This window comes from Abrus precatorius, unplaced genomic scaffold (genome assembly GCF_003935025.1).
Source record: "Abrus precatorius isolate BTA unplaced genomic scaffold, Abrus_2018 Scaffold9, whole genome shotgun sequence".
NCBI lineage: Eukaryota > Viridiplantae > Streptophyta > Magnoliopsida > Fabales > Fabaceae > Abrus > Abrus precatorius.
Genome location: NW_020874439.1, coordinates 22,841,405 through 22,853,776, shown reverse-complemented (window position 1 = coordinate 22,853,776; position 12,372 = coordinate 22,841,405). Strand labels below are relative to the sequence as shown.

At 34.1% G+C, this 12,372-nt stretch overlaps 1 protein-coding gene across 2 annotated transcripts; it reads left to right on the top strand.

Annotated features, from left to right (window-relative positions):
• Nucleotides 1-1,144: 1,144 nt before the first annotated feature.
• On the top strand, nt 1,145-12,178 carry LOC113849379 (polyadenylate-binding protein-interacting protein 3-like). Of its 2 annotated transcripts, none has more exons than XM_027479259.1 (15): nt 1,145-1,394; nt 2,464-2,627; nt 2,698-2,859; nt 3,030-3,166; nt 3,390-3,580; nt 5,328-5,505; nt 5,603-5,836; nt 8,822-8,949; nt 9,084-9,150; nt 9,271-9,304; nt 9,570-9,880; nt 10,028-10,174; nt 11,218-11,313; nt 11,388-11,444; nt 11,823-12,178. In XM_027479259.1, exons 2-15 carry the CDS (start codon nt 2,492-2,494, stop codon nt 11,850-11,852), a joined length of 1,908 nt encoding a protein of 635 aa, XP_027335060.1. In that variant the 5' UTR covers nt 1,145-1,394; nt 2,464-2,491; the 3' UTR covers nt 11,853-12,178. The 2 variants fall into 2 exon arrangements, with proteins under 2 accessions (XP_027335060.1, XP_027335061.1); XM_027479260.1 differs by having other exon boundaries at nt 1,147-1,394; nt 2,469-2,627; nt 11,823-12,136.
• The last annotated feature ends 194 nt before the right edge of the window (nt 12,179-12,372 follow it).

The window sequence follows — 12,372 nt, the reverse complement described above, 5'->3', positions numbered from 1 at the left end:
CGTTTGATTTAGTTTTAATTTTTAAAAATTACTTTCTAAAATAATTTTATAAAACTAATTTTAAGAAAAATATAAAAGAAAATGTATTTGATAACTTAGTTTTAAAACTACTTTTAGTTAAACTTTTGTTAGTTTTACCAAAAGAAACATATAAATAAAAATAAAAACATCCAAATAATAATTCTGTTTTTCAGTTTTAAAAATTGGAAATAAAAATTTATTTTTAATTTTTTTTAAAAATTTACATTAACAAATAAGTTTTTTGTTTTTTTATTTTTAAAAATAAAAAATTATATTTAAAAAGAGAAAACAAACCAGTCCTAAATAAGTCATTTTTCAGTTTTTTAACCTTGAATATGATTTTGAACATAAATTCATAATCAAAATTTACTTTTAAGATAATTTTAAAATTAATATCTTAAAACTTAATTCTTTTTCAATTGATTATATAAAAATAAAGTATAAATCAAACATGAAAGTGAAGATACCATTGCATGAGACCTAACCCTTTTTGATATATGCTATTTATATGATATATTTTATTTTAAATAAAAAAGTTTAAATAAATCAATGGTGAAATTAGCATAACTGATGGTGTTCAGTTTTTTATTTTACACATGAGAGGATGATCCATCAAACATGTATTCTTTTATTTATAGTTAGTGATTGAGACAAATTTACTCAACTTTTGTTTTTTTTATAAGGAAAGTCGTTGATTTTAATGAAACTAATAATAATTGTAAACAAAATTAATTTTATTACTAATGGTTTAGTTAAAAAAGAAAATATTTTAAAACATAATATTTAACATTATTATCTATTTTGTTATCATTTTAAAAAAAATATTATTTTTTTAACGATTGTTCACGACATAATAATTAATAAAATAGAATTAAAAAAAGTTTTGCTAATCAGTAATTTGGAAGTAATAATTAAAAGATTAACTTTTTTTACTAAATACTACATTAGATTTATTAAAAAATATAAAAAAATAGTGCATAAGTAACATTTTTCTTTTTACTTTTGAATGTAGGTGAGAGTAGAATTTCTTAATTTAACTTGACTCGTGAGTCGCGATAAATTATTGATTGTGAGAAATAATTAATGATTAGGATATTGCATTTATCTCTAATTGTTTACGCCAACTTTGGAAAATATCTGTGTTATTTCTATGCTTCGTTGCGTTCTCGGTCGCTCTTTTTTCTCTCTTCGCCTTTGAAACCGAAGAAACAGTGTGATTCCGATTTTGGATCACCGAACCCTACACTTCTCTCTCCGTCGCTGCAATCGCTTCCTCCGTCGTTCTCATCGTTCCAATTCCTATCCCTACTAACCCGCGCATCGCATTTTCAATTTCAACCAAATTCCCATTCTGATCAAGTTAGCTCCCACAGGTACCCCAGCCTTATTATCTCTCTCCGCAACCAACAACGCTGCTTTGTTTATTTTATATATTCAATTTGTAAAATCAAGCCACGGTAGCATCATGCATTCGTTTAATTGGTAGGTAAGAAGACGGTTAATTAGTTGCTTGGTACAATTGCATTTGTTTTTCAATGCACGAGTTAAAATATTTAATTAATAAATTTTTAATAGAAGAAGGAGGGGAACTGAAAATTAAGCTAAAGGAAAAGTGAAAATTATCTGGGAAAGGTGAAAATACAGCTTCATCACGAAGAAGAAGTGATGGCAATAGAAATCGATCCTTGAAGGTTTATGAATCTAGCATTTTTCTGCTATCTTAAGCTTTGTAGTCAACTGTTGGTGGTATTTGAAATTTGAAGTCATTATTTTTGGTGGTATTTGAAATCTATTGAGGACATTAAGGTTCCAATTTCCACGCTTTGTTTTAGGTTTGGGAATAGAGGAATGGTTTGTGGGTTTTAAAGGTTGTTTTTGCTTGCACAAGACTGAGTTGTAACAAAAAGAGGGGTTTGGAATGTGAGGAATGGTATGGTGTGTATCCTCTGTGACCGGGACTTAGATGATTTGGATGTATATAAATATGGTTCTTTTGCAGATGGGAAGAAGAGAATGAGGGCTGGACTGTAAGTCTGAGGAAGTAAACAAGAAGAGACTCGAGAGTGGAGAGAGAACAGATACTTGACTTTTGAAGCTTTAATATGTAAAATACCTTCATGAGACTTAAATTCCCATGCTTACAGCTTAAGAATGTTGAATCTAAACGTACATGGCTCGTGTCCTTTTTGTAGATATTTATCTCATATTATATGCTATATAGCTCTTGGTCAAATATAACCAGTCCGTTGTTACATGAATGATGATTGCGAGGGATATATAGTAGCATCCTTTGTGATTATTTCATTTTATATCCTTCTGCTTTGTAATGTTTTAGCAATGTCTTTTGAGATTATTATTCTATGAATATATATATATGTATACCCTTTCTTTGTCATTTTTTATGGAATGAACTCTTGTAAATTTACTTTCTAAATATTCTAGATTAGTGGGGGAAGGGCTGTGGGTAAGGATGAGTTTGCAACAAATTGGGCAGCCTAAATCATCTAATGGATATGGTCGATGGAAATCTGAAAAAGAAAGGGCAACTAAGTCTGATAATAAGTTCTCTGGAAAATCAAATGCTTGCAGCAGATTAGCAAGTACAGGTGATCTTCTGACCTGACTATTTATTATTTTCTATTTTACTTACTGCTTTACTGATATTTATTATTACAGGTGTAATGACTGGCAATAAAGGTGGAAGTTATGAGAGTACTTCACGTGATCGACTAGTATATTTAACGACATGTCTTATTGGGCAACAAGTGGAAGTCCAGGTGAAAAATGGATCTATATACTCTGGAATATTTCATGCAACAAATACTGACAAAGATTTTGGTATGTTCTGTTATGTTTGTTTATCAATTTGATGATATTGAAGACAATAATATTTTTGTATTGTTGTAGAGCTGAATAGATTCCTGATTCCTGTTTTCATTATTATCTTTATAGATCATACAGAATTGACATTTTTTCTAATGCTTATGTCATTATTGCTGTTTTTTTAGGAATCATTTTGAAAATGGCTTGCTTGACAAAGGATGGTTCTTTCCAAGGGCAGAGGTCTGGTGTAGAATTTGTCAGCAAAGCTCCATCTAAGACTTTAATTATACCTGCCAATGACCTTGTACAAGTCATAGCGAAGGTTTGCTACTTTCATCTATTTGCAGTTTCCTGAGAAAATCATGGGGGTAATTTCATTTTAAATTTTGCTATCCTGTTTTGTTGTAGTTGTTGTTTTAAGATGCTGTATAGTAATGAATGATGTTGGGAGAGTTTTAGTGGTGGATTAGGTGAAGTTGCATACTTGCATTGAACATGCCATCAATTTGCTTGCTGATTATATTTTTGATGTGGCACTTTGGCAGAATGTTGCTGTTTCCAGAGATGGCCTATCTAGTGAATCTCATCATGATATGCATGAGGAGATCATGGTTGATTCAGTAATATCTCAATCTCGTCATGTGGAGCTAGGTAGAGAATTACAAAGATGGGTACCTGATGAAGACGATCCACAATGCCCTGAAATGGAAAGTACCTTTGATGGCCCTTGGAAAAGGTGGTTTTACAATTCTCTTATTATTCCTTGAAAATATTTTCCAGAACAATAGGATTGTTTTCAGTGGACCCCAGTTCCCCACTTAGCAGGAGCTTTATTAGCACTAGGCTGCTCATTTTTAGAAATGTTTCTTTGTTGAAGCCTTGAAACTCAGATGCATGCTTATCAGTCCCCTTTGTTATTCTTTAAACTTGGATGTTGGCTGAGAAACTCTAATATGTAGCTTTTCTCATTTACAATTGGAAATCCATTAAAAATAGGACGTGAGATGCAAATGGTAGATGTCTCAACTACTGCTCTCTCCTCCTTTTTAAAATTATAAACATTGGATATTGGGTATATTGGAAAAACTGAAACTGGACACCAAGAAAGTGATACCCCCAATATATGCTGTATACTATATCATTAGTCATAGTTGTTGGAATCAAGTGTGAATTGAGTTATACATGAAATGAAATATGAGTAATCTAGGAGTTTATAAGGAGATGGACCTATGTACCTATCGCCTTAAGATTTTGGAGTTGCATTATGGTGTACTACTCATTGTAAGGCTCCCTACTTAAAACTCTCCAACCCAACAATGGTCACCTTTTGGATACTGATTCTGCAAATTTACTTATGATTTCTATTTTCTCCAGCATTCTTGTTTTGTTGACTTTCTAATCACATGTTGCTTGTTCATCTCTATGACTTTTCAGAACTAGGTTTTTTTTGTTAAGGACAATTCAATTTGCCATGACTCGGAATTTTTTTGCTGAGGACCTATTTTTCAGTGAAGTTTTTATCTAAGAAATGACTTCAGTTAAACATGACTAACCTCTCTTTAGAGGGCATTGTAATGATAATAGACATATGGCTTGTATGAGATCTTTGGTTAAATGCCTTGTTGGATGTACCAGTAACAAGTGAAGGAAAAGCAATAAATGATTTTTTAATGACTATTAAGAAACATAGGGCTAACTCATTCTCAAAAGCTAGCTCATAGAAAGAGAATTATCATATCCCTTATAAGGAGTATATTGGTTTTATTCCTAATCAATATGGAATATCTTAACACCACTTTCACACCTAGGACTGGACATCTGGTATGTGAAATTTGTAGGACTGAATTGACTGGACATTTGTGAGTAGCCCAACATTCAAACTAGATAGACTTTGATACTATGTTAAAAAACTTAAACTTAATTTACGCCCAAAAGGTAGCTCATAGGAAGAGGATTATCTTATCTCTTATAAGGAGTATACTGTCTCTATTCCTAACCAATATGGGACATTTTAACAATGATGGATTGAAATTTTTGTAGGAGCTTAATAATTCCATTGTTTATACAAGTTTTTTAGGTTTTCTGTTTTTCCATGCTTTAGTTTTTCTCCTTTTTACTTGTTGACATTTCTTTCATTTATGTCATGTAGTTGAATTGTTCCCCCTTGAAGCCTTCTAATACATTTTACTTGTCAAGAAGAAAAAAAAAAAGATGTTTTCTTGTTGTATCACTATTCCATTCTCTGGGCTGTAGTCTAGGAGCATTTGATGGAAGTAAGCAATGTTCCTTGGGGAATTATTGGCATGAAATTGGGTTATTAATTATTCCAACTTAGCTAAAAGGAAGTAGTAGATTTTATGGTAGGTTCTTATTAAATGAGGCTTAATTGAGTATTTCATTTGTTTCTTCCTTTTTATTGTAACTATTCACAGCTCCTCTTTTGTTATAGTTGACTTTTTTTTTTTTTTTTGGTATTTCTCTAGGGATTGGGATCAATTTGAAACAAATGAAATGTTGTTTGGTGTGAAAAGCACATTCAACGAGGAACTCTATACAACAAAGCTCGAAAAGGGGCCTCAGATGAGAGAATTGGAAAAGGAAGCATTAAGAATAGCAAGAGAAATTGAGGGTGAGGAAACCCAAGATCTTCATCTAGCAGAGGTTGGTGTGGCTTCAATGCCTTTTCCCAGTGTGAATTTCAATAATTTCTTATTTAATTGTCTATTTGAATTCCTTAAACTCTGTTTTTACTCAACAGGAAAGAGGGATTTACCATAACTTTAATATTGATGAAGAGACCAGATTCTCTTCAGTATATAGGGGTAAAGGTGTTGATGATAGTGGATATGATGAAAATGAGGACAAATTGTCAGATTCACAAAATTCTGAAACATTTGGTGACATGTATGGTTCAAGCATTAAGAAACCAGGTGAAATAAGTGGTCGAAGAGGCAATACTGGAGCTCAAACATGGTCAAATTTCACCTCTGTGGTATCTCCTCAACCAGTTATTTAATAATTATAAGTTTTGCATTTTATTAAGTCTCAAATCTCAATCATTTATCATTTTGGATGCCATCAGCTTGTCCTTTCTTGTTGCTGAATTCTACCATCACCGTGGTTATGCACTACTGATTTTAACAAACAGTTTATTTTAGATTTGCTGGCATGCAGCATTTTTCAGCCACATGAGGGCACCACTCTGTACTGTTGTCTCATTCTACGTCAATATTGTGATTCTGCAATTTTAAATTATTATTAGTTAAGAGTTTGAGTGTTGTAATAGGAAGATGTGTGTTAGCTGTTTTGGCGGTTAATGGGGTTACTCAGTAAATGATATATCTGTGTCATGGTTATAATAGTTATTTCAAATTGTTTTTTTACTCCCTTTACAACTTCAAATTACGAGTAAGACAACTGGCTGGCATTTGCTTTTCACTGCGTTTATTTTAGCACACAGTTTTCCATCCAGAAGAACTCATTTACTCTAAAGAGGGACCAAAAATTTAATTGTATTGTAGCAGTAAAGTTACTGTTATATCGCTCTTCTAGTGCAAGAGAAACAGAGAGAGAGAAAGAAGAAACGCATCTGCCTAAAACCGCGTCTCAATGTTTATATATTAATAAATACAATGATATGGTTTTTGTAATCATTACTTTTATGCAATACACTGAACCTAGACATGATAATACTCATTTCTAACATAGAAGATTGTGATTGATGACATGGAAAATTTACTGCATTTGTTAATTGGTGTTAAAGTGGGATGCGGCTTTATATTCCAGCGATGTCAAGATTTGAGTTTACTCATAGGATCTCACAATCCCAAGTGTAGTGAGGATTGTTAAGCTGCAGGATTGGGGTGGCATTGCTTTGTAAACTTGCCAAGATGGTGGAATTTGTCTGAGTCAATGTTATTAATAGCGGATGGCGGCTCATAGCAAAAAATCAAAAAACTACCATAAAGTTATGGCAATCGCCATGGCGGGTTATGGTAGATTTATGACGGATATAATAAAATATATATAAAAAATACTATAGGTCATAGAAAATGATAGAAAATAATTAACTCAAAATATATATGGTATAATCCACAATCTAAAGCATAATTTAATACAAAATATGCAATTATCAAATGTCAAGTTAACATTAAAAACAAAGATTATCAATTTAGTCATTTTCTTCAACTCTAATATAATCATCTTATTTGTCATCCACCAAGGCATATCCTTCTTCCTCTTCTCTCTAATATTGTGAAAGATTAATTTGTAATTTATATTCCCTATATCTCTTCATCTTTTAATTCTTCATCATCATCTTCAAGAACTATTTTTCCTTTTTCTTTTACTGTTGAACATGCCTTGATCTTGGAAACTTTTGCAGCTTTGATAGTGATACTACTTAATAGACTCTTTCTTTTCTTAGAATGACGCCTAGTATATGTTGTAAGCTCTTTAATTCCAGAAGCTTTATAAACAGTTACCCAATTTAAAGTGTCATCATCATAAAAAACTAAGTCATTTTCAGCATCTTCATCTTGAGCATCATTATCTATTTCTCCAACTAACCACTCATCAATGTCATTAAGTGTAGTTGGATCAATTACATCTTTAAGATTGTAACATTCTTTGAGTTGTTGGTTGTATTTCACATAAACCAAGTCATGTAATTTTTTGTAATCAAGTCTATTTCTCTTCTTTGAATGAATTTACAACGTGAGTTTAAATATAAGAATTGGAGAAGAAAAAGATCTGAGATAAGTGCAGATCTACATTGGAGAAGATAGAGATTGGAGAAGAGAAATCGAAAAAGATGATGTTAAAGAGAGGTCGGAGAAAAGCAGAGAAGAGAGAGATTTGAGATGAGGGAGAAGGGTTTTGAGTGACGGAGAAGAGAGACTTACCTAAGTTTATGCGCGGGTTAGCCTTGGACCGGGTTGGGTTTGGGCCCAAATAACAAAAATCAGCCATTTTTCACAATTTTTTGCCATGGCAGCCATTACTGCCATGGGCGTAACGGCCGCCATGGCACCGTCACGCAAAACGGCCATGTAACGGAGGCGGTTTAACAACGGGGTTGAAAACCGCCACTGCAAGCTGCCATGGCGCTGCCATTTGACAACGCTGGTCTGAGTTTGGCGAGTCAGGGAAGCCTCTCTAAATCACTCAACTTTCCCCTTCTCTTTCCAGCTTGGCTTCTCTCTCTCAGACTCCTTGACGACCTTGTCTCTTAGCCCTTGATCTCCCTCTCTCTCTTGTATCACTATGGTTTGGGTCTTGTTTCTTCTTCTTGATTCTTTTTTTCCTTTTAGTTTTTGAAACCCATGAATTGTGTTTGTTCTGGGCCTTTATTTGTTGGAATTCAACCTCTTATCTTTGGTTTCACTACTTTCCTATTCTCTTTCTAAGGCGTAACCTGAGGACGACTCTGTCATGTCAGAAGCCTTGCCGGAGATGAAGAAGGACATCGGAAGCAAGAGAATGTCGCAAAGAACGGAAATGGGGAAGAGCGAACCAGAGAATTGAGAGACAAAAATGAAAACTTAGGGCTCGTGAGAAAGAAGATATCAGAAATATAAAAGGGCGCGAAATCTCAAGATTACCAAGATATCAGAAATATAAAAGGGCGCGAAATCTCAAGATTACCCCCATTTAAAGATGTCCAACGTTAAGAAAGCAAGGACAAAGTCGGGTTTTGGCCAGGGATAAAATAGCAGCCGCTATGGCTGCGATTCTTCCGCGATTTGGCCGCTATTCGCGGCACGATGGTTGCTTCACTGAAACGCAACGCTATAAGCTTCCCATAGCGGCGACCTGCCGCTCCGCTTCGCTCTTGTGTGATAGCGGTTGACTACTATAAGTAATAAAATATTCCTTTTTGTCCAAACTTTTGGTTTGTCCACCCTCCTTCCTTATAAACTAATTGCTTTACTTTCTAAATTCAGTGTAATATTTCATATATTATTTGCATGCACAGGATCACTCACAGTCATCTCAGTCAAGTACCGGTGTGGCTTTGTGTCGCTCTGGATCTAATGATCATGCTAAGCAGTTAGCACCTGAACCCCCTGCCCAAAGTTGCTTAGTTTCAGATGGGGAAAGAAGGTATTTGTTGACTTTGGTTTTCCTTTCCATAGTGTAATTATTTGTATTCCTCTTCCCCAAACATGGCCTCCAAGAATCAGAACATAGAAATGTAAATATCTACTTTATTATTAATTCTCAAATCCAACTAACAGGATTCAGGAGAACTCGGTTAGCGATCTGGATGGAGCCCATGATAATGCCGTGGAAGAAAATTGGACAGTGAGTTGAAATTTCAGTTTTACAACTCTCATATCTGCATATATATCTTGCACGAGATTGCTATAATATGAATCTTAAATCTCACTTTTCTCTCTTTCTTTTTACCATTAATTGATGCAGCAAGCTGAGGATGCCCAGCTATCAAAATCTGAGGGTTCGTGAAATTTCTTTCTCAGCTCCCTGTAAATTGACCAGATCTAAAGCATTGTGCATGAATTAATGTGCAATTGTGCATGAAACTAAACCAGTGCCATTTTAAGTGTTTATTTTGTTTATTATAAATGATGTATTGAAGTTTTTTGTCAGTACTCAATGGTACTTCTGAATGGAAGCTCTTGCCTACTGTTGAAATTTCATTTTAGTGATCGATTCCTTCATTATATTTTGTAGTTCTTTGATCTTGGCAATTTTTAGTGCAGATTTACAGTCATCACTCAACATAAAGAAAGATGGTTCCAGTGAAAAGGGGTTATCTCCTGATGCAGCCTCTGGTACCCCTTCTACTAATATTTTATCGAAGACTCATGAGGGAACTGTTGGGGAGTTGACTGGGGGTTCTGCATCTGTTAAAGCTAACAAGGAAACAAAGTCTGTAAATTCACGCGGAAGACTAGGTAGTACACAATCTGGTTTGGATTGTGTTGTAGCATCTTCTGGTCCTGGTCTGTCTCCAAGCTCTTCAGTTGGTTCAATGTCTTCGGAAAAGTCAACTCTGAATCCCAATGCCAAGGTGTGAAAGTTTAAGAGCAACTTTTTAAAATCGGAAATAACACTTCAAATGCTGTTCAATTTTTTTGTTTGGGTAGACACATTCTGGTCTTTTATATTATTACTGGCATGTTTCAGAGCTTCTCCTTTTTTGTTTTCCCTTTGTCAGGAATTCAAGCTAAACCCCAATGCTAAGAGTTTTATTCCATCTCAAACACATGCTAGGCCTCGCTCCCCAGTTTCTGATGGTTCCTACTATTACCCACCTAATGTAACCACTGTACCAAATATGCCAGCCATGCCCATGGGTATTGGAGTAAGTAATGATATTCTCAATCAGCAGTTAGCAAATTATGTATTATACAATTATTTCAATATTTTTGCCCATGTTCTTTTATAAAGTTTTCTTCTGGGCCATTATTGTATAAGATTCATATTAATTGCCACTAGTTCTAATAACATTTCTGTCTGCTGAAGTGAACTGAGTGAATGGATTCAGGCTTATTATAGTTTTCAATTCGGACTATGCTAGTCTGGTAATGCAACTTATGTCATCATATTAACTTAAAAGGTGTGAATCCTAATGAGTTGTGTGATGTAAAAACGGATGATGTTAGTAATTGCTTTCTTGTCTTGGTTGAAATCTCTGGAGACCATGCTTTGGAACTATCTTTGCTATTTGGATAAGAAAATCTGACTGCAAGTCTGGCAGGATCTGTAAAACTTTATTGTATTTGAGGCTTGAGCCATGATCTTGTATTACCCATTGTTAACAGGATAAAAGTCTTTTGCATGTAGTGGAAATTTTGCTTCATTTCCTTTTTATTCTAAAAGATGAGGACTGATATAGCATTTGATAATTGGCTTAATTTAGTGGGATAGTTTCTGCTGTCCCATAGACCATAATTGAGACTAGAAAGAAGTTTAATATGGAAATTAGTTCCTTGCTCCTTCCAGTTGGAGGCATAATGACATTTTTAGAAGGACATTCATATTTCTTAAGGAATATATAGGAGTGCATATTTATGGGATGGAGTTACCTCCTTTAGGCTACTGATTTTTTTAAGTGGCACCATAGGACTAAAAACTTCCTGAAAAGTAAAAATTTAGGAGCTGTCAGTGAATAGATTTCACATAAGCTATTGTGAGAGCTTTTATAGAAGTGAAAAGTTGTTTTCAAAATATATCCAAACATTAGTTTTAGATTGTACACGAAACTAAACTAGTAGATAAGTGTTTATGAGCTGTATCCAAACAGGCCCTACATCGCAGAATTATCAGTATGGTCCAAATGTTGTACTCAGTAACCTCTGACTTGCTTGTGTTTGAAACCTTGATAATGTTGCGTGGGGTATGCAGGTTGGAACTACTTTTGCTGGTCCACAACCTGTCATATATAATCCGCAGGTAGCACAAATACCATCGCAACCATATTTTCATCCAAATGGACCGCAGGTGGGATTTGACTTGTAGTTTCTAATTGGTGACTTATGTGAATATAGATGCTAATATTATTAATCTAATTGCAGTATGGACAACTTCCTGGTCATCCTAGGCAAGTTTTATACATGCCAAGTTACCTACCGGTAAGGACTCACGTTTTGCTCATACTTAGGTTTTTTTATTTTGCTTGTTTTTATTTGAAAATGTTTCTAGTTAATTTTGGTTTTCGTGTCTGTTATTTGGTTAGACTGCGTTGGGTATGCTTTAATTTTATGTATACTAGTTTTGCTTTTTGCAGTTTGAGAAAACAAATGATTAAATCAGTTATCTCAGTAACATAATGTGTGTTTATGCATCATGGATGTTGGACATTCTTCCTTGTAAGAGGCATGGAGCTAGAATTTTCTTCATTTAGGCATTTGATCTTAATTTGATCAATGTCAGCCACCAGTGTATATTTTCGGGGTAACTTCTCTGATCACTTTTTGGGAAACTAAATTTTCCAGTTTGGTTTTTTACAGGAGACGCCGTATAGGGGACGGGATTATTGACCACTTGGTGAACTGCATTCTTGGCTAGTTTGCTCTTTGCCTGGAAAGAATGAACTGAGTGGATGGCGTTAAAGAGTTTCAAATCACAAGGATATCCGCCGCTGAGGATTTCCTTAAAGGTTGGATAATTTCTAGGCAAGCTGGTTCATACATCTTTTATAAGTTAATTGATCTTGTATTCGCTCATACATCTTTTGGGATTTCTTAGTTTTCGGTCATGTAGTAGCTAAACTCAATTTTTTTCTTCCTTAGTATTATTATTATGCAACATTTACTTTAAATTGCGTCTTCCCTAGTTCAGTAACTATCATTATTTTGACCTTCAATAGTTTCTCCAGCCATTAGGTTATCAGTGCGATGCTCATAAATGTTTTTAAATATAAACAATTCATTCTAATCCTTAACTGAAATTGATTTTGTAAATTCAAATTCATTTAGGATTCAGTATAATTAATTTTTATAAAACTAATTTTTATTGTCGAATGTAATTAAGATGTATGTTTAAACCAGTATTGCTTTT